This window comes from Mya arenaria, chromosome 3, assembly GCF_026914265.1.
Source record: "Mya arenaria isolate MELC-2E11 chromosome 3, ASM2691426v1".
Taxonomy (NCBI): domain Eukaryota; kingdom Metazoa; phylum Mollusca; class Bivalvia; order Myida; family Myidae; genus Mya; species Mya arenaria.
The window spans coordinates 60528761-60553014 of NC_069124.1; the positions used below are offsets into that span (position 1 = coordinate 60528761).

A 24254-nucleotide genomic window follows, 5' to 3' on the forward strand; every position below is an offset into this window, starting at 1 on the left:
TGTTTTACATTTCAGGAGTAATAACTGCATGGAGTCTTTCGTTTCATATCCAAAATTTAAATATATGTTTGAAACATTTTTTCCACCACAATACTAGTAGAACGATGACATATTTGCCAACATGTAAAGGCAGCATTTATTAAAAGTATAAGGTAGTTAACAAGACTATATATAGTAGACTCACATTTTGCGTTTGCCGGTGATTTTCCGATAGGAAAGGTACTTTTCTCCCGTTTAAGTTAAATAAACAACGATGGACAGCTCATGATACTATAAATCATGCATATGAAATCTACCTGCTTTTCTGATATGACCTAGCGATCACCTGCTGAATGTATACGTGCCCAGCTTATTAATATAACAGTTAGTACCATTCTGTTTACCAACCTGTTACCGTAAATAACTTTGGCAGATACCATGCAGCAATTGTATATACTCAAGCTCGTGATAATCTCAAACAATTTCTGTTTCTAAAATGAGGAACCACTCTTTGATTTACGAAAGCTATCGTTGAATTGCGTACTATAACCAATAAAAAATCTAAAGATTTGTGATTGTTAAGAACTTTCTTTTTGCTGGTTAATTTCCTGTCTTTACAAGTTTACGCCTTCGACTGCGTCATTCACAGTCAAGATGATTTAGAAATGTTAACTTTTCGCAGAATTGAAATACTGAATACAATTACGCAATTGAGTTTTCGTAACAATAATGCGCGTGTCTCTGCTATTTACATATATGATGTTAAGAGTGTTGAGGGTAGAACGACGAAGCTGTTGTATAATACCAATATCGAGGTCCGGGATATCGTCTTTTATTAATGTGTCTTTGTGTCAGTTTGTATATTGTATAAAGCAGTTAATCAGAAAACAATACACAAACTGGTTGACATATATGTGTAATACGTTAAAAACAGAACGCAATCAAACAGAGTTTATTCATTTCGTCAAAAAAAAGAATGAGAATTACATATTACTTTTAATAACCGCCTATTCAAAACATAAATATTACTGACAACAGTTCGTATAACTGCAGTAACATTTATACCGACATCTTTTTTAGATTCATTGATAATTTAAATAATTTGAAGACGGTTTTAAGTACGAACAACACCTTTAAAATTAATTTTGATATTAGTAACTACACTTGTTTTAATTTAAAAACTAAACAGAACAGTAAGGACCCCTTATCAGTACTTCATCAAAAATAAAATAAAAACTACAAAGAATCTCCAAGTAGTCAATTAAATATAATATTCTTTAGAGGCACAATGTAGGGGCACATGCGACACTAAACGAGAGACACATACACCACAAATAGACCACACACGCATCCAAATGAGATTTATCGCCTTGTAAAAGTCAGTTAAGCACAACTTGAACAAGAAGAGCTGGATATTTAAACTAGGTTACATGCACATAACCTCACACTCGTCCAAAAATTTATTCGTCGACTTGTCTCGGTCGTAATCGTGCAAGACACATTTACCAGGAACATTAGCATCCGACAGAAAACAAGGCATTCACATATAAGCTCATTTGCAAACATACGTTTCGTTGAACGAGCATTAAGAATATCTACTTGAAATGGGCAAGAAAGTGGTACTTTGCCTCCCAATTTTATCTTTTATTTATCACAATAAACTGACGTTAAATTATTTACAACTCAACTTCAAATTCTACAATGAACGGCCTTTCGGCAAGTGCAAATATTTTCAAACGTATGCAACATATTCGAAACACGAATAATCGCGTATTAATATAAAAACGCACTTTTGTGTCGGCATTCCACGAATTGTTTATTTTGTCTTGAAAATTTTTATTTTATGATTTGTTTAATGTATTGTTGTCAGCTTTCAATTGAACGATGAGAAGTGATTCTATTTTGGAACTATTTCTGTCCGTAGCAATGAAATGTGTAAACCGGTCCGGTCGTTCTATGTTCAGCATGAGTGAGAACGAATTACTGTAATGAAATAACAATTTAAGAAAGAAATAATGAACTTTTGGTGAAAACATAAGTAATGAATTGCGTGATTGATGTCATTACCTTCGGACTCCACACCATTTACCAGCCCAACTGAGTTTATACCCCGATAATGACACCGATCACGCAATTCACTACTGAACTAACCATTCAACAGTACGTCAGAGCAGACTAATTCGTTGACTTTCGACATTGGAGCGATTAGTTATGTTATTAATAACGCAGCAATCATACATGCTGTGGAGACTCATCAGTTTGTTTTAACATAAAGCACATACAATAATTTATAATATGGAAATTCCCGGTTGGTACTTAAAGACAGCCCAATGACAAATACACGCAATTAATGCACAAATAAAAAATGAAATGTCATTTTATCGTATTGACTCATCAAATATACATCATTTTATGTTCATATTACATATTTACTTAAAAAAACAATAACATAAACATTTACATAAACATTCCATAAGAAATTGCAACACTAAGGCAGATTACTCAGTTTTCCATAATCATAAAATGGAAATGCATTGTTCATACCGTTTAATATTTCTATAGGCTATGACTGTGGTGAATACATTCTTCATATGATGGTGTGTTTTTTTTGTAAATTTCAATATAATAATAGACCTAGACAGTTTTAATTTGCATACGGCGAACATTGGAAATATATCCACATGTAATCCATTTATCAACCAAATGAATGCAAAACCGTCTATATTCTAGGAAATGTCATTTGAATAGACAGACGCCATAGGAAATAAAGGAACAGAAAAGGGCGATAAGAATAAAATACAAGTAATTTAATCCAATTTTGCGAAGAGACATTGCATCTTAATTGCTACTGATCATTTTATGATTTCGAAATTGCGGCTTCATCCGACAGCCTAATGTGTGTGCTTGTTAATTGGTAACGGTGATGTGTCTTGACCCATGTGTATTCCTTCGGTTTTTTGCGGGAAGAATATTTAAATAATAGTCTACAATAACAGTGTTAAACACAATACATGTACTGTTTATCATTCTTAAATGTATATAATGTATATCATTACATATATTCTGTCAAATATCTTAGGCATTTAACTTGTGTTCACCATTCACCTGTTATTGTCTTATTTGTAAGATTTTACCTTAGTTATTTTTTAGACCGGTGGCCTTTATGAATTTTTTTTTTATTTCATTCATGTTTTCCATCGATTGAATCATAACTAAGTATTGTTAGTCACAAGATGTTAATTATGTCAATAACATTATTACAGGGAATATACTGTCAGTATAACAATTGGCTCGCTAAAATATACAAGAAGCGAATTCCTAACTAATCCATGCTGATATATGTCACCAATCACATTAGTCTCATGTAAAGGCTGTGTCTAGGGGAAGGTTTATCACTTCTCTAATATCTCCAGTTGTAATAATATATTTTGTTCTTGGACCACGTCCCCATACACTTACTTAGTATACCGTATACCTCCTTTGACGCCCTGTTGACATGTTGTCTGTGTTTTATCGGTGTTGTAAATCATAAGGTATTGTTGTCTAAACCGTGGCAGTTTTACATAGACGAAATGCCGTTTTATGCAATACAGATCGTCCTACACAGCCCATGTGCCTATAATATATACTGTAAATGCTGTTTTGCGACATAAACACTTGCCCGAGACATTTTTGACAATATGTAATGCGCACATATCTTAATGAGCGACATGCGAGGCATATAAATAAAGCGTTAAAATCTCACTCGGCTACTTTCCTCCAGAAATGTGCATGGATGTTTTAAGTTCCTTTTTCCATTTTATGTCGTTTTGGAATTTTACTCAAGAAAGCAGACACTGTGTGGTAGTTTCCAGACATCTTCATCCTAAACGTATTACAAGTGACACATAATACACCGGATTAAACTGATTCTAAGCGAGTAAAACATTGAATAAACACCATATAATCTGAATGCATGTCTTGTCTGTAATGACAATAATCAGTTTTAATGGTTATTAATGCAGGGCAAACACGACTGCATGAAAAGCATTTTTAAAATCGCCTACATATTTCTATCATTTGTAGAGACATGCACATGCGTTTAAATATCACCCTCTCAACTTTAAAAAACAAACACACTAATTAAGTACTTCAAACAAGAATGAAAGAATTAATAATTTGTCTTTTAGATTGTTAGAAAGTTCCTGAAAATGTATGATTGCATGCATAAACCTTTGCGCGAGGATTGGTTATTGGTCGTTCACTCTATCCCATCCATTTGCCCACTCCAACTGAATCTAGTAGGTTTAACTAATCATGCTGCCATCGGCGTACCTTATATGTCGCATTATTGCAATGTTTATATGTTGAAAAATATCTGCTATGACCCCTAATCCGTTTTCGACAGTTTATATAGATCAAGGAGAATCCTAGCAAATACTTAACCATGAGTTCGCTGCCTCCATTAAAGATTTAAACTTCTGAGCTTAAAGCCACATTCCATTGTGTTCATAGCGTCACCATGATGGTCATTTGTGATACGTTTATATAACAACTACGAATCGTAATTAATGGACATTCCGAAGAAAACAAATACCAACCCAAAATAATGGTAATCCCTGGTAAGTCGTAAGTATGTGATTTGCAATGGCAAAACGTCTGTTTGTAGACAAAGCCAGGCCGGTATAAACGAATCCGTCCATCTTAAAACATTGGATAATGTGACAGGAATTGACGGTCATAGCTACAGGGAATTGGACTGATTGGCAATGACCAGCTGAGAACGTTGACCTCAATTAGAGAAACACAAGAGAAACGCTAGATAATATGGTTCCGTTTCCTTATCCACGACCACAACCGTCACTGTTCAATAATTGTCCATTGGTTGGTAGAAAACGCACAAAAATGCCAATCCGTATAAAAACCTGAAAATGACGCCATAAACATGATATTTGGCTCATTATCGGCTCAAAACAAGCAGGTCTTGAATACTCTTTGCTAATGGAGCATTTAACCGAAATGTAGTACCCAGAAGAATTTGAAACAATATATATAAATTTTGAACATTCATAGAACTCTCTTTTCAGTAACTGTGGTTTACTAATACTAACAAGTTGCAATACATGCTTTCGGGAAAAATAATGTTCCCTTTAGTGTCTATTTCACAATATATTAAATATTCTCTTTAAATCATTTAAAACGCATCGTCCCTTAAAGAAATTATGAATAGGTATTTATAGTATGTATCGAAACAAACTCAACTAATCGCTTTTCTGTTAAACAAGCCGCTTTTGTGTTAAACAAGCTAAAAAAGGGAACTCGGATTACCTTGAGTCCACATATACCGTCTATCACATAAACCAGGAATGAATACTAGCAGAGACGTAAATGCGTGTCCATTATACGGCCACAAGTTGGCAAGAAACATGTGGATCAAAGCTACAACGTTTTCCAACTTAAAGGCATAACATGTATCTATACTCTGCGTCATAAGAACTCACCATTCGTAAAGCGGGTCATAAAAACAACAAGTAGTGGACATATATCATGAATTTTGTGTACTCATTATATTTTTATAACAACGAATAAACCAACAAGTAAAGCCATTCATATGACGTCAATTTAACGAATTTCGGCATGTTTAAAGCATTCAGACATTCAACTTAACAAAGTTACTTACAGAACGATGGATGTTTCTTTCTCAAATTGTGACACTGTTCCTTATCTGTATTCTATGGGTCTTCTCAATGAATTTAAACGTAAAATAAATTCACGTGTGTTATGATAGTAATGATATGATTACAATAACATGATAAAATAATGTGAAATTTTCTTGAGGTTGTAAATTTCCGTGTAATTGCTGTATGCTGTAATTGTTTTCCGTCGAAAGGCAAAGGTATAGAAATATTGTGTTTTAAAGGAGTTCATACACATAATTATCACATTGCTATATAACATGTGTTGAACTAAAAATATATATATTTTTTTTCGTTTTGTTCTAGCAAGGATATTTAATGGTGGGTTAAATTATATGTAACTTTTATGTCATTAATATTTTTATTTGTAAGGTGAGCATTACACATTATTTTTAATTAAAGCATTCCATGTCTTAATGATAATACCAACAAAAAGCAAAAAAATATCATTCATTATAATCTCTTCACTCCTTAAGCAGTTTAATGTGTGATATCTCTAATTCCATTTACAAAAATAAAACATTTATGTTTAAATTTGGAAAATAATTTTGAAAAAGAAGTCTTTCTTTGTCTTGGGAAATATCTTCTTTGCAATAGCGGTTGACATGGCAACATGCATAAAGCATAAAATACATGAATTTGTCTCATATCTTGTTTTGATTTGGTTCAACGAAGTACATGTTATACAGAAGACGTTCATGTAGAAAATCATGTGTTTGCGTTATTTTCTGATAAATACTTCGTTGCTTTTTTGTCCTGTTAGTAAATAATTACAGTATAATCTTCAGAGAGTCGCTGATCTATTAAATATTGAACGAATTATGCAGTTTCCCTTTTTCATATAAGACACGGTTGGTCGAGTTACAATAAAGTATGACGATTTATACTTACCAGTGCGAACGAATTAACAAAATGTGCAACATAAACGTTGTTCTTACTTTATGAATGATTGTATGTTTACTTCGCAGATTTCGATATCATTATAAACTATTTAAGTTTTTTTTCTTTTATTTAAACTATTTGCAGAAATGTACTGAAAATGACGCGTAAATGATGATTTGTGTTAACACTTTTGATTTAATTTATAACAATTTTAAAAATCAATTATCAACTAAGGTTCGATCGATCTAAAATATTGCTTTTCACTCGTGCTTGGTACATTTTGCCTGGTTTAACTCGTTATGATAGAACATAGATACTAGAAAACTAAATTGCAATGCTTACCTGGTATTCCATATTTTTATTTCAAATTAAAAATTTTAAACTACAGATGTTACTCTTTTTTGAAACCAACTGTTCTTGTTTAATGTTTGCTCCTAAATTTCATCAAGCTATTGTGTTTGAGATTTATCTGAATTATATACTTTCAAAATGTAATAACATTACCATTTGTCAATTACTTAAATGCATTACTTTAGGAAAGTACATATTATCTTTAAACTCTGTGAATGTAAGTACTATGCCGAGAACAGTTTAATCTGTAAGATTGTTTAACGTATGTCAATCAGTATAATGGATTATAAGAATTATCTTTATATTAAAATAATCATAGAAATGATACAAAACCAATAGTAATTAATTTAATCTCTATGACGATTCCTTCATTTGAAACAAAGCCTTTGTCCTTTTCAAATATACTTATGAGAGGTTTGATTTGAACTGAAGTCGCGTTCTTACTTATAAATTCTTGCGCGGGGAAAAAAACAATAAAGCAGAGAATTATTTACCGTCATTCTCTAAGAGAAAAGAGTTATTGCACAGTACTAAAATACTTTAAAAGAACCAAAGACAATAGGAGGGCATCTAATAGTTATTAGAAAAACAGTGTTATTATATCTCAACTTGTTATCATTGCCAGGTGAAATTCATTTGCCCAGAAACCTTACATAATGTGCCGCCCATCATACTTCTCCATACTAAGAATAGCATACATCTATTCAAATCAAAATCATTTTGCGAATTGTTAAGTACACATTTTATTTTTGTTGTTTCTCAATTTCAGTTGTTAAATTGTTAAACCCGCATGGAATTTTATTACAGTTTTTATAAGGATTTGTAGTAATTATTAATTACAATTCGGAAAAAAACACTTCAAAATCGGCAGAAAACAAAAAACAGAGGTCAATCACACAATGTTATTACTTTTCCTACCTATATTTTGGATAAATTAACTCCGTCAGAACCTTTCCCTTTCAGACAAAGTTTTTATTTATATTACAAAGGATGCTTTCGCTGATTTTGTAATTAATTTACATTTTTCTAAACGGTTTATGTTATTGGAAAGGCTGTGATGATTTACAGAGTTTGAAGGCAGGATGCTATCAGCATGTTGAACTATCGTGCAGGGAAGGGAAACATTCGAGAAACGGCGTGATTCCATTTCAGTGTATTATATATCCGCCGCTTTTCCAATGAACGTTCAGCTTCACTGTGACAGGGCTAGCTTTAGTTGATGGCCTTAGCTACAATGGTACCAACATCTGTAGTGATATCTGCGATTAATTGGACATTTTTCTTTAAGAAAACAATTATGTGTCTTAGTAAAATTCATAAGCTTCCAAATTATTGAACAGCTTCCAAGGAATAAGAGAAGAAACACTCTGTTTTGGAACTTCATGATTCTAAAAACGGCTTTTTAATTGATTAAAATCACATTATTCTCTCTTTAGGTCAATTAGGAACAGTTGATTTACTAGCTAAGAAGTGTATTAATCAAGATGAATCAATCGGAAATAAATAACGGCTGTTTGCCATTGCTGTATAATGGTACAGGAAACGGAACTAATCCGTCTATGAACAAGATTTCAACCGTTGAAATTGTGTCTCTCTCCACACTGTTCTTTATAATAGGCGCCATCGGCATCATTGGTAACGTTGCCGTAATTTATGCCGTGTTCAGTGACGTTAAGATGCGAATGTCAATGACCAACATTCTGATAGTGAACCTTGCTTTCTCAGATCTGTTCATACTGGTGTTTGGTGTACCGGAAATTGTGCAATTCATGATCAACAGGGGCTGGCTTTTAGGCCACATTATATGTCGCTTGGAACGTGCAAGCCTTGTGGCGTCGCTTTACGTATCCGTCATGACCTTAGTGGCGTTGTGTGTGGAAAGGTAAGTAAAATTTGATATAAATTTATTAAGAAATCATATTATATATTTTTTGACTAGTATACAAATCAAAATAGGCGCAAAAAGTATATACAGAATTATAATTACATATCATAATCGATATTCCTTATTTAAATTATAATAATAAATGCATAAGTGGTGGGCCACAAGTTATAAAAAAAAATTACGGCCCTTTGTAGGCAGGTGCAACATCATTCGAAATTTATTTCATTGAAGCGTGCTTTACTATTGTCAGATGTTGATTTGATTTCAAGTAAATTAAAATGAGAGAAAGCGAATTTATAATTAACAGAGGGGTACAGAGAAAACAACCACTATAAGCCACCAATATTCTTCCCTTAATACAGACTGATAGTTCGCTTAACAGTTCTGTTGCAGCAATTTTATACGTGTATTAATTATTGTATTATTTTGTATGTACAAATAGCTGTTATCTTGATACAATGTGCGCCATAATGTTATCATTAAATTCGTGATGAAACCTTTGATTGTTGCAGCAGACATCAGTAATTGTATTTTGCAAAAATAATTATCCAACAGAGATCTTGACACTCGGCATACTGATAATGTAAGATTTTCTTTCGCGTTTAGTACGTAATGGATTAATTGATTTCTCAAGAATTGTAAATGTTTTATATAACATATCACAGACAGAAATTCCATCAACAACATTGTGACAAAACACGCAATGTTCGAGAACTTTGTTACAACCAGGGAGGTTTTTTTACTCAACCATTTATCAACATTGTGTCATGCGCATGTACTCATGTTTGTTTGCGCTGATGTATTTTAGACATATACGTCATTTTTATCAAACTTCAGTACAAATGTTATTGAAACTCAAATATGATGCCTTAAATCAAGTGGCACTTCAGAATCAAGCTAAGTAGATATCGTGGCCAGGAGAAGGTAAAGACAGATGTCTCACATATCTTCCTCCGCACAAGCAAATATCACATTCATTTTCAGAAGGCAATTAATCGAATAACTAAACTTACAAAACGGTATAAGTAAAAACACTAATTGGATTTTTCCTACTTAACACAGAACGAATGATTTAGCATTCTAAAAAACAAACTAACAAATCATATATTTAAGGCACACCATCTTTGATAATGTGTTTATAGCCTGTAAAAACGAAACTTTAAGATATAATGCAACTATTTTACTGTTCTTGCTGGCATAGACATGGATTTCATATGAATCCGACGCAATGGTCGCTTTCACACTTCACAAATTTATACTTCCCAAACATTGCTTGAAACGGCTGTGGTCCAACACATACTGAGCTTCTGATAAACTTAACTACAAATGACTTTTATTACCCACACACCCTACATTTTGGTAACACACCTGACTGAAACCTTTCAGAAAAAATACGTCTAGTGATTTAGACTGTTATTTATCAAATAATGTCAAACGCGGCTTCGACAGCATATTAAGAGTGATTGTTTATTTTAGAAAGGTATTCAGACTTTACTACATGTTTAGAGTGATTGTTTTTTTTTTCGAAGAGCAGGGCATTACATCTTTAAAGTGATTTTTTTTTCCGAAGAGTAGGGTAGGTTATTACATGTTTAGAGAAGTTGGTTATTTTAGAAGGGTATGCTATAACATGTATAGAGCGAAGGATTATTTGTGAAGCGATATTATACGGCATATCACGTTAAGAGCGGTCGTTTATTTTTAAGCGTAGGGCATAACATGTTAAGAGTGTTTGTTTATTTCGAACAGCTTAGGGCGGAACATGTTTAGAGTGATTGTTTATTTCCGACGAGTAGGGCACAACATATTTGGAGCGATTGTTTACTTCCGGTAGGGCAACAATCAGCCTATCAGCATAATCTTGGTCAACAACGCAAAAGTTATTTTGATCAACTTATAACTCATACTAAGGTAATGAACGGTCATGACCTGCAACGGAACAACATAGTTTAATGGAGTCAACCACACACACTCATGCGACAAACCTCTCCAACGAGGTTTCAGACCATGCGCTCATATGGACTTATGGTTGGGTACTACTTGTCCATACCCAGTTGGTGAAGGATAAGCATAGTAGCTTAGATAACCAGCTTGCATATGATGAGCATTGACCATTTTAAAGACTGTGCCATCATGAGATGTACAGCGCATAAACATACAAATAAATAAACCAGTTTGCCAATAAAGTAGTCATTAGGTTTCACGGTCGGTCAAGCACTTGGAAACAATAGGACGTTCACATAACTTATTTCTTTCCGTGTGCAATTATTGCAGACTTTTAAAAGCATACATTGTCACGTAAACGCCGACAATACAAACTGTTCCTTTTTATACAGAATCATGATGTATTTTTCCGGTAAGTTACAGGTGAAAGCATACTCTACACATGTTGAATAGCTTGCCTGTCAATAGATAAAATATGTTCTTTGCCGGGTCAGTCTTGAATGCCAGGATATGTGTGACGTCATACGGGGTGCAAACATGTGGCGTAGCTTGCGATTGGTTGTAGGGTAAAATGATTTCGTTAGTAAATGCTATATTTACATTGTTTTGTTCAATGAAACTCATCAAATTGCAAGTACAATTATACTAAGAGTAACACGCAATGTTTTGTCATGAAGAAATACAATAACGCGAAAAATACATATAAGCAAGTACTTGACGCCCCTCATTCACGTAAGTAGTTCTGTTGCTACGCAGGTGGTGTGTATTAATATATTCATGTTCAATATGTCGTGTCAGGCGACTAGTCGCGTTTTTGAAATACTGCTCTCTAAAGACTGTCGGCTTGACAGTCTAAAAACTTATTGCCTGACTGAATTTTACAATTGGCTGACAAGCCATTTAATCAGCGATTTATTACATATCATTAAAACATATCTCTTCCAAGAATTGACAATAATACTCGATTATATACATTATACATTTTAGATATCTAGTTTATTTCTGCTTCATCTGTGTACAATGATAATTAAACATATAGATATTTGCACATAAAACGCAGAACGAACAGAACTGTTTTTCAATAACTATTAGAGACTATATAAAACATGTTCTTTTTCACATTTGAAAGAAAGTGTATGAATTATAATATCAAACATTTCCAGTCGATTTTTTTTAAATTGAAAAGAAATAAAACAAATATATATATTTTCTTTCAAATCTTCGAAAAAGAAATGTAACTTAAGATAACAAAATGAAGAATAAAACTATTTTACAATTCGACACTGTTGGCCGTCTACCGAATGATTAACCTTAAATTGTATCGGCTAGAATTGAGGAAGAATGATCGCACGTAGTGCATGTCATATAAACATCTAAACTTAGCTAAATCATTACTTAAAAGGTTTAAAATAATACAGTTACAGCACTTAATTAATTTCTGCCAAGAATATTAGCCATTCCTGTATTTGGAGACATAATACGGCTGCTGCTTTCTCCTGTGATTGTTTATAAATAACAACTTGTATTCATTTTGTTTGCAAAATGTATATAAACAATATAAACAAGCCTTATTTAGATAACATACTCTTATTCGCACTATTAAATATTAATAACTACAAATATATATAGCGAAATTGAAACAAACAGAGCAGACTTTATTTCCTATTCTGTAGCATTAATATCATTGAATATGTAAATTATGTTCCTAGCTAAGATAACACTTAAATAAAAAATATATATTAGGGCCTGACGTTTTTAAAATAAGAAACGTAGGATTGAAGAAAAACTAACCCATTGACTTAACATAATATATTGTTTAATAAAGTCATACGGAATTCCTTTTCATTTACATTAGTCTAGCCTAATACCTTGCCTTACCTTTTGAGCTTTTCTGTTTTACTTATTTAAATTATTTTTAAAAAATACACGGAAGGAACTGACCATTAATACAAACTGATGCCGAATGGACGTGAAAAAAACATTACTAGATTAAAAGTTTAAATTGACACCTAGAGGAGAGAATATTTTGACGCGTAAACATCATAAGATTATGCATATGCGCAGTTGAATAATAGAAAACGATTTATGTACTATACTGCGTCATACAAAATTTGCCCCATTAGTGTTGTCGGCGTTCTCGATGAGTAGGAACAATTTGTGAGACCACACATAGCCAAGTATTTATACTTACTTGAACTCTGGACAAACAAAGATGATTACTTTCTCTACTCCTGTTCATACAAGAATAAGAAAAATCACCTTTGTGTGGCGAAATGCTTCAGTCTCTAATCATTGATGATAGCAGCGATCAATCAGTTCATAACAAAGTGACGCATGTTGCAACTTCATCACGCTGTTACAATGGCAATGTACTAGAAATGCAATTGCAAGAAATATCGATGAAAAACTGTTTGAGTTTCCTTATCTCTAAATCTGTAGCATTTACCAAACGATTTGTAATCCTCTAAATTAACGTACTTATCTTAGGTCTTTTTGGGTAGGCCAACTACAAGTGTGTTCAAATAGATACTAAAAAATAAGACAACAGTTACTTGCTAGGGTATAGTTAATTAATACATAAGAATAAACATCTTGTTCGTCGTTTTGTTTATTTGCCCAATGCTAACAATGTGAATTTCATGTTATTATAGACATCCTCATGTAAGAAACAGTATATATATTTTTATCATGTTTTTGTACTACCTTTCTTTGATAATTAAATGTTAAAAATATATGGTACTCAGCAGTACCAGTAGCACAGTAATTCTCGAACAATTTTTGAATGTTTTTTAAACATATATTCTTCATATAAAACAAACTAGCATAGCGTAACATATTTGTATAATGAGACCAATACAGATGTATAATATGGGAAAATATTCCTTTTTACAAGTAAGAAAAGACAGTGTTTAGAAACAACTAATTAAAGGTTGTTTTAATGACAATACATGAAATACTGTTACTTTTAAATAGGCGTATATTTTGCTTTACCACTGTTTCTGTATCCTTTAGTCAAAATATGTTTTTTTTTATTTTCATGTTATCTTTTATGAAAATAGAATAAACTGAACTCCTTATCACCTGCTTGAAGTTGATAACACAAATTTTATACTTATTCATTTAACAACACACCTTTCGCAAAAATAGGTACGCACCTATGACCGACCTGCTACAGTATATCATATTTGCTGATACCATAAAACAATTATATAAAAATGAGGAAAGGTGTTTATGTTCTCTCACTATTTACGTTAACTTAATTGAAGAAAACTCTTTGATGTACGTTGGCGCACTGAAACTTGTCAGAATACCCGAAAGTCTTGTAACTGTTTAGAACGTCGTTTGTGTTGTTTAATTACTTCCTGTCATTATATATTAACGCCTTCAACATTACGAATGTTTGGGTAACTGCGTAATGTATAATCAAGAGGGTTTAGAACTACTAAATGGTCTATTTTCAAATGTGATTTAAGAGCATTCACCTTATTGGCAATTATGCAAGTTTCCGCTACCTTCAACGTGATTAGTGGTGAGCGGCTAGAGTTTAGGGGAGTATTGTGATGCGTCCGTTGTATAGCAAGGATATTGTGTTCCGAGAAACGAGAAATAATTTCTTGCTTCCAATTACATGTTTATGAAAGCGATTGTAAAAGCCAGATATTTATTTAATTGTCGAGAACGTGTGAAAAGTGACATTAAACTTATTTTCAAACATTCCAATGAATCAAACAAAATCAGTCGAAATAATTCACAATAGGCATAGCGACTTATAGAAGACCATTGATTGAAATGGGCAAATTATGCAATAAATATAAACAAACAATTGGAGGAGAGAACACAAAAGGGTTTTGTCTGCTTTGATAATTCATGTTTCTTTTTAAAATTCTCTTGCTTTCATTACATTAATTGTATTGTTGAACTCCTAATACTGGAACATGAGAATCTCACCCATTTTTAATTAAAAACATTCATGTAGGTACATGTACGTAAATGTGAACGAGGCATTTTGTCAAAAGATGTTGGTGATCAGTCGTTTCTTATGAAATATTCAAAATATAGGGAGGCAAAACAATCAGAAAATGACACAGATCAAGAGGTGCAATACCAAACTGATCAGTGTAATGATATTTGTGGCTTAGGGATACACTCCTGATTTAATAACATAGATCTTACACTAAATAATGCACGATAATAGATCCATTCAAGTACTAGATAAGATGTAGCAGGCATATAATAATTATTTCACACGTTTCTTACTTTAAATGTTGATAACAGAAATGGTGTTTATGGTAAGTGATCAATTGTACCTAGTAAAACGACAATTCTTTAGTTAAGTGTTAAATTGATAAAATGAATCAAATTATTCCACCGGGTCCAGTCTAGGTCTAGTTTTATTCTGACGCATTTGCAGTACACGCAAAGTAAGTTATACGTATCATTAATACATATATGTTCACCTTATAAATAAGAACTGGTATACTTTATTGCATATACCTTATCGATGGAAACAAACTTCTTGATGCAATAATGGACTTTGTCGTATTATTCGTGGAGTGCGGCGAAAGTGGGCGTAATTTGTGTCTGTCTCCTTACTTTTATAGTGCAAACACACAATAGCGTTGCAACTTGACATTTCTTAATTTCTCTATTCAATAAGACTGATTTCATGTGAACTTCCCTTACAACATTAATGAAAGGAAGTGTATTTACTAAGGAAGACTCCAACTTACTGGTGAAGGATTACATTATTTGGGAATACACTATCGACAGAATTTCACAAAAGTATCAAAGAAGTTTTTTCAATGCATATTGACATAGGAAAACATGCAATTATTGTTAATTATTTGATATCAAACTTTGTTCAAATAGAAATATTTTTTTCTTTTCTTTCATTTATATACAGAAGGAATCCGGTTTGTGGTTCGAGCAACGTCAAAAACATAGTCCTGCTGATTTAATAATTATAAAGTACATGAAATTTCCATGACACGATTATTGCCCTTTTAGATTACTGATATAGGTAACATAGGGTCATTGGTAACTGCCCTTTCATAACCAACCTAGTGAACAGTATGAAACGAAATGCTTTCTTTTTCATAACAATATAGTTAAAACTTTGGACAATTATAAGATAAATTGCTTCTGACAGGTATTTAAACACAACACACTTTTTAAAAAAGTGAGACTTTCCAATGTTTTCTAGTACATACATGTCAGATTTCAGGCTGTTGAGTTTCGCTTTGAAACTGTCTTAGACGCCCTGGGAGCATTATATGGGAAGGTAATACTAAACAATTTAGATTAAATCAGGCTTCGTTGTATCATAAAGGTTCAAATTAGAACCCAGATTGTATCTGGTGACCCGGCCTTGTACTTCAGTATCTTATTTAATATTTCAATTTATCAATATATACTTTCCGACGTTGTCTTAACAAACGACATTTATGTCTACTTCTTATCAAAACTATGTTCATGTTTAGATAAATAAATATAAAACAAATCATAAAGCCAATATGGCGACAAAACACCATCCTGAAAATGCTGAAAGCTGAGTAAAAACGAAGACGCATACACGTATACACACATCTTATTTAAAACATAATTTTTTGAGTTGTAAATTAAACAAATGGAAAAAATTCATCATTAACTTCTCAATACATAATTATCTTGGCTGTACTTTGAACAATCAAAATTCAGCAACACTATCGCTATTTCTCTATAAATATGTATTTGAAATGAATATTGAACAATATAAGTTTAGCATTAATGTTACCATTTGTTTATAAATAGATATTGGGGTGCACATTGAACAATAAAAGGTAACACTAATGTCGCTTTCTCTCTTTACATACTTATATCCCGGTAGTTGCATTGACACGGTCATCAAATATGCATGTAGTGTCATTTGTTTTAGGCGACACACACTTCAGTTTTGTCAATAACGCTTCTTGAAAAATCATATAAAGATCAAAGTTCATCTACAAAAAATAATAATTATTGTGATAACGATTATAGAGAAAATCAAGACATCATGGAGACGGACGACCGCGAAAAGTGCTACGATTGATAACAAAATACAAAGATAACAAGTTCTAAGATGGACCTCTCCTGCTCATTGTCTACGCATGATTATATCTATATATCTAGGTACTATGTACTCTGCTCAATCGTTTTCCTGTGAGTGGTGCTATTATATCTAATCAGCTAATCTTAAAATTCTGAAATAACAAGTTCAAAAGTAAAATACACATTTCTATTCTCGTTCCTGTATGACAATAGATGTCCCTTTATCAACATAACAGTTGTTCTTTCTATCAAACAACAACCATACTGTGAACTTTGGTAATCCGCCCGATATTAATGCAATTTTGTAGGAAGTATTCAAACTATCTATTTGGTCAACTGGCTGTGAAATAGATGTCATTTTTCGTTAGGTAATCATTTACGTGTTGGGGAATATTTAATATTCATGCCAATTACACACATGGAACATATATTGTCATGTTGTTGTGTTTTCATCTGAAATTGTGATCGAGGAAGCTTGCAGAAATAGTAGCTGTTCTATAAGCAATCAATATTTAGCGACATGTTTTATATTTATATTAGTTTGTCTATAACACGTCTTAGTATTCACATCATATATGTGTTGTCGTAGTCGTCCTTCAATACGTAACAGCTGTGAGTATTGTAAATTTCAAATGAAAACTGGCACTGGTCTGAAAATGGAAACAAGGTAAATGTGAAGCATGTCGAAATGTTAAAAACTACCCGACTCGAATCACCCACCAAGTTACCCGCAGCGCAACGTGAAATCGTATCAAAGCATTATTATAATCACTGGGGTCTGTACTCTAGTTTTGCTAGTAATTTGAACCCCATTAGCTCACTCACTATAAACAAGTTGATAAATAAAGCGTTTATGCCGATATTCACTGATATAACCTTTGACCTACATGTGAAGCTTTTTGGTAAGGATGCTAACTTGGCACTAACAAACGTTTCTGATGTTCAATTATTGTTTCTGAGCACTTTGCTAAATCATTTTCCTGTGAGTGGTGCTATTATATCTAATGAGCTCATCTTAAAATCTTAAAATTACTTTTGAGCTGCTTTTGAATTTTTATTTTGACCTTTATAAAGGGATGCAAAAATGCCGTTCCCAAGTTTCTGGAAACACATGCGCATTTGAAAAAATGCACACGTTTCCGATTTATGAAAACATGACATAAGAATTGCTTTGCAGAATTTCTGAACAATGAAATACCGGAATTTATAAAACTTAATTAAATTGCAGCAAGAATTGATCAGAATATTAGCCAATTTTGTATTGGAATATTTAATACGGCTGATGCTTTCTCCTGCGAATATTCACAGATTACTTTCGCCGATTATATGAAACATGGAGAGATTCATTTACAGAAATCATACATCCCTGTAAATAGAATTTCATTCATGTTGTAAACCTTACAAAAAGTGGAAATGAAATCAGTTTTGCGCTTTGGGGTGTTAAAGAAGGTTAAGGCTAAGAAAAGGAACACCGACATTGCTATATCATGCTGATATATTGTCGGAGGTCATAGCTACGCACGATTTTATTGAAATACTGGATCACAAACGATCGTACGACGTCTTACAGGTCGCCAGAACCATGGTGGTTTACGTTTCAATCATGTTCATGCTTTATCTGTTGTATTTGACATATATTAAGGGTATTTGAAAGTGAATAATACATGTGCGCCATTTAATGACCTCTTTTTTTCAATTCTATTATTTAATACTTGTTTCTATTCTTTTAACTCAGATTCATTTATTACACCATCTTTTATCATGCTTTTTCTGACAATTTATACAAGTGTGTTATATTTCGAAGGTGGGGAAATTAAAAATGCACGTAGAATACTAGATCCTCAACACATAGAATAACTTTATCGTCGTTTCTTCCAAACAAAAAGTTCTAGATAGAATCGATAAAGTTATCTGTGTAATAATATTCAATTCCAGATAAAACTTTGATATCAAAAGGCAAGGAACAGAATTTGTAGGTAGGGTTTCATAGAATTATTAGTAAAGTTATGGTAAGTAGTCATTAACATGATATACCCAATTAACCAAGATAATACGACCACGCAGCTATAAGTACAAACATCTATTTTGCATATGGTTGCAAGTGTTCCCTCGCCATTCACAGCGAATTGAAACAATCAGTCACAGCAGACTAGCCACTCAGTGACAATTTTTCACGATGTAAAAACACTTACGTGTGTAGTTAAATATATTTTACAGAGATACTTTTTGATTATTTGCTCATAAAAATACAAAAAAGCGGATGCGATTTCCTAGTATCTTCCAACACATATCTGTAACTGGTATTTTTAATTGTTCTTTTAAAACATTAAAAGAAAAAAATAGTTTGGCGTCTCGAAACTATTTCAAGTAACAATGAGTTATAGTTGCTGGTCTTCAAATGACTAAATAGTTGGAAAAAAAGCTAAATGCTATCTTTCTTAGTGTTGAGCGCGAAATATCTCTATATTTGCGAGGGCGTATGCGCGAACTTCTCCTGAAGAAAGCTTTCTGAACATAGAGATTATTTAAATATGTATCTTAAACAAATTGTTCCACCATAATAGATACTAGGACGGTGACGTATCTGCCAACATGTAAAGGCAGCGTTTATAAACATCACAAGGTATTTCTTTATGAGAATATATTTTTACACTTTGCGTATGCCGGTGATTTTACTGATTGGAAAGTTACTTTCTACCGCTGACGTTACTAAATACACAACGATTGACAGCTCATAATGGGATATTTAATGCATATGAAATCTACCTGTTTTTTGTGATATAACCATCGACCACCTGCTGAATGTTTACGTGCCCAACCGTATTTACACGTTATTCATATAACAGTAAGTACATTTCTTTTTACCAACCTGTTACCGTAAATCATTTTGGCAGATACCATGCAGCAATTGTATATACTCAAGGTTGTAATAATCTCAAACAATATCTGTTTCTGAAATGAAGAAATATATGTTACACTCTTTGATTTAGGAAAGATTTCGTTAAATAGCGCACTATAACCTGTCAGAAATCTACAATATTTGTGATTGTTCAGAGTTTCCTTTTTTGCTGGTGTATTTCCTGTCTTTACAAATTTACGCCTTCGATTGCGTCATACACAATCAAGATGATTTAGAAGTGTTAAGTATTCGGAAAATTGAATTACTGAATAGCATTCCGAGATTGAGATTTCGTAACAATAATGCACGTGTCTCTGATATTAAAAGCATTATAGCAGGTGCTATTGAGAGTACAAATGCGGCTGTTGTATAATACCAATATCGTTTTCCGAGTTATTGCCTTTTATTTGGAGTTTCTCTGTGCCATTGTGTACTTGTATGAATCATTTCACCAGAAAACTAAACACAAACTAGTTGCGATATAAGTGGTTTACGTTCAAAGTAGAACGCAATCAAACAGAGTTAAACCCTATTCATTTCGTAAAAATATGAAAACTCCATAAAAAGTTTAATAACCGGCTATTCAAACTAAAAGTATAACTAAAAACATTTCGTATAACTACAGTAATATTTATACCAACATTTTAATAGCTGCATTGCTCATTTTAGGAACTTAAAGACAGTTTCAAGTAAGAACAATACCTTTAAAATCAATTCTGATGTTAATTACTATAGTTCATTCAATTTAAAAACAAAAAGGAACAGTAAGAACCCCGAATCAGTACTTCATAAACCCTACAATGAACTACAAAGACTATCCTAGTAATCAATCAAATATGATCTTCTTTAGAGGCACAATGTAGACGCACATGTGACACTAACCGAGAGACACATACACCACAAATAGACCACATGCGCATCCAAATGAGATATATCGCCTTGTTAAGCAAGAAAACTGGAGGTATAAACTATGTTACATGCACATAATCTCACACTTGTCCAAACATTTATAGATTTGTCTCGGTCGTAATCGTGCAAGACACATTTACCAGGAACATTAGCATCAGACTGAAAACAAGGTAAGCGCATGCCATACATACAAATCCTTGAACGAGCATTAAGAATACCGTCAGGACTTTGAATGGGTTCAGAAGTCTTTGCATACGAAATACTTTAAATAGTGGGAGAATAACAATATGCTAGTACGACATGTCAAGAGAAAGGCATTAAGAGATTATTGTATTGTCTCGCCGTCGCAGCGATCCTTTCATAATTGCAGTTTCATAGTTATCTGATACACAGTCAGATGGCGAAATACACAATTTTATATATCATCGTTATAAAGAAGATGCATATAGTGTCATTATGCCTTCCAATCTTATCTAATGCGAGAAAACGTCACTATGCCTCCCCATCTGATCTTATGCAAAAAAGTGTCACTATGCCTATTCATCTTATCTAATGCGAGAAAGCGTCACTATGCCTCCCCATCTGATCTTATGCAAAAAAGTGTCACTATGCCTATTCATCTTATCTTATGCGAGAAAGCGTCACTATGCCTCCCCATCTGATCTTATGCAAAAAAGTGTCACTATGCCTATTCATCTTATCTAATGCGAGAAAGCGTCACTATGCCTCCCCATCTGATCTTATGCAAAAAAGTGTCACTATGCCTATTCATCTTATCTAATGCGGGAAAGCGTCACTATGCCTCCCCATCTGATCTTATGCAAAAAGGTGTCACTATGCCTTTTCATCTTATCTTATGCGAGAAAGCGTCACTATGCCTCCCCATCTGATCTTATGCAAAAAAGTGTCACTATGCCTATTCATCTTATCTAATGCAAGAAAGCGTCACTATGCCTCCCCATCTGATCTTATGCAAAAAAGTGTCACTATGCCTTTTCATCTTATCTTATGCGAGAAAGCGTCACTATGCCTCCCCATCTGATCTTATGCAAAAAAGTGTCACTATGCCTATTTATCTGATCTTATGCGAGAAAGCGTCACTATGCCTCCCCATCTGATCTTATGCAAAAAAGTGTCACTATGCCTATGCATCTTATCTAATGCAAGAAAGCGTCACTCTGCCTCCCCATCTGATCTTATGCAAGAAAGTGTCACTATGCCTCCCCATATGATCTTATGCGAGAAAGTGTCACTCTGCCTCCCCATCTTATCTTATGCAAGAAAGTGTCACTATGTCTCCCCATCTCATCTTATGCAAGAAAGTGTCACTATGTCTCCCCATCTGATCTTATGCAAGAACGTGTCACTTTGCCTCCCCATCTGATCTTATGCAAAAAAGCATCACTATGCCTCCCAATCTTATCTTATGCAAGAAAGTGTCACAATGCCTCCCCATCTGATGTTATGCAAGAAAGTGTCACTTTGTCTCCCCATCTGATTTTATGTAAAAAAGCGTCACCATGTCTCCCCATCTGATCTTATGCAAAAAAGCGTCACAATACCTCCCCATCTGATTTTATGCAAGAAAGTGTCACTTTGTCTCCCCATCTGATTTTATGTTAATAAGCGTCACTATGTCTCCCCATCTGATCTTATGCAAAAAAGCTTCACTATGCCTCCCCATCTGATCTTATGCAAAAAAGCGTCAACTATGCCTCCCTATCTTATCTTATGCAAGAAAGCGTCACTATGACTCCCCATCTGATCTTATGCAAAAAAGCGTCACTATGTCTCCCCATCTGATCTTATGCAAGAAAGTGTCACTATGTCTCCCCATCTGATCTTATGAAAAAAAGCGTCACAATGCCTCCCCATCTGATCTTATGCAAAAAAGCGTCACAATGCCACCCCATCTTATCTAAGTAGTGTTTACTGGTGGTTATTAGTGTTGACTCACTGAATTGTATATGTCATGTTATCAATAAACAATAGCAAACCAACTAAAGTGATTGTTTGTGACACAAGAGCTATGGGGCTTTATGTTAAGGTAAAACTTCATACCATCAAATATAACGCAAGTCCGCATGCACTAGCTCGTTGATACATTGAACTTGTTGATGGATGCTCTGTATAAAGGATGTGTATGAAGAAGACCCGAGGCCAATGATTAATGCATTTTCCAACCGACACAAATAACAATTTAAAATACCAGTTATCAAGCATTTTTTCTCTCATAGTTCTTTTTTATTATGCTTATTTGTCTATTTCTTATACATGAGAACATTGAAAACGTATTTTTCTCTTTTTTTCAAAATGTAATTATGTTATCCAAATAAATGAATTCGATTATATTTAGGCGTTTTATAATAGACTCATGACTACATAAACGAGCAGCTGTTCTCCATTATATTATTTCCTTCATCAACACTTTAAGTTTTGAAAAGTGTAATCAAATCCTGCCAGTAATCATTTAATTACAGCAACTGGCTTTCCTAAATGTTCCCGAAAGAAACAAGTATCAAAATTAAACTTTCCGGCAATAATGCAATCCTTTTGTCTGCATTCGATGATTATAACAGCAAATGAATGAGTATGGATGTAACTAGGTTTGTAGACCTAGAGATCATTTTTTAATTTAATTTACGGATTTTATCTAATAATCTTATGGATCAATTGCATATGATTAAGCAATAGGTTGCTATTGAAACCCTTTAGCACCCAGTCCAGATATATTTAGGTTTTTTAAGCCTCGGATCAAGAAAAAACCCGACAACATATAAAACCAATAAAACGTTAGGTCTACAAATCATACAAGAAATTAAGTATAGGATATGCCGCCTTGGCATCGGCGTTTTCTTTTAAATAAAGAAATGGGTAATGCTATATGTGAAGGGCTAGTTTAATAAGTAAGTTCGTGATGTAAATCAAGTGTATTAATAGGGTATGTCATGCAAAGCATAGTAGAGTTAGGAGTCATGATTAAATTGCTACGATTGATCTCGAACGAACGAGTTCTAAAATTGAATACTTTTGTTTAATTCCAATCAGTACTATTTTTAAGAAGATTGATGAATGAAGCTTTGTCAATATCATTGTTCTCGAAATGTTTGGGCTACAGTTGAACATTCAGCAATAAATATATTAAATGGACAATGCAAAGGACAGCTCAGTTGTTTGACAAGTTTGTACTACGACATGAACTTTTGATTCGATGATCTTTAATAACTGTTTGTCCAATCAGTTTTATCGTGTTATCACGCTTTGCCAGTAATACAAACTATCTGTTGATTGTTCTTTTAAACGCCGGATTTATATATTTTATCACTGACACGTTTAAAATCATTTATGTTACAAATGTTAAAACGAATTCCAAATCCGAGATTCACGTTTGGTTACACAATAACCATAGGTATCTAAGGATTTAACGAACAGAACAAAAGACATCACCAATAGTGATGTATTTTTATATATGATACTACAAAAACAAGTCCATTGGTCAAAAGTTTAAACAAAAACCCCGTTTAATGGCACAGGGTCAAAGCCAATTACATAGAACATGAAAACAAACGATTACAAATCAGAAACATGGAACAACAACACAAAACTCCACAAACAACACACTACATATATAATGCATTATACGTTTAGCATTTACGCATAGTTG

The 24254-nt window shown here is 33.2% G+C and overlaps 1 protein-coding gene across 3 annotated transcripts in view; it reads left to right on the plus strand.

Moving 5' to 3' along the window:
- Positions 1 to 24254, plus strand: part of LOC128227752 (neuropeptide receptor 15-like) — a 168774-nt gene that overhangs the window by 87026 nt on the left and 57494 nt on the right. The window contains exon 1 of one of the 3 annotated variants that reach the window (XM_052938561.1): positions 8090 to 8769. The exons of the other annotated variants lie outside the window; for them this stretch is intronic. Within the exon in view, the coding sequence (XP_052794521.1) occupies positions 8372 to 8769 (398 nt within the window). The 5' untranslated portion in view covers positions 8090 to 8371. Of the gene's footprint in view, positions 1 to 8089; positions 8770 to 24254 lie in introns of those variants that run through there. 3 annotated transcript variants of the gene reach the window in all.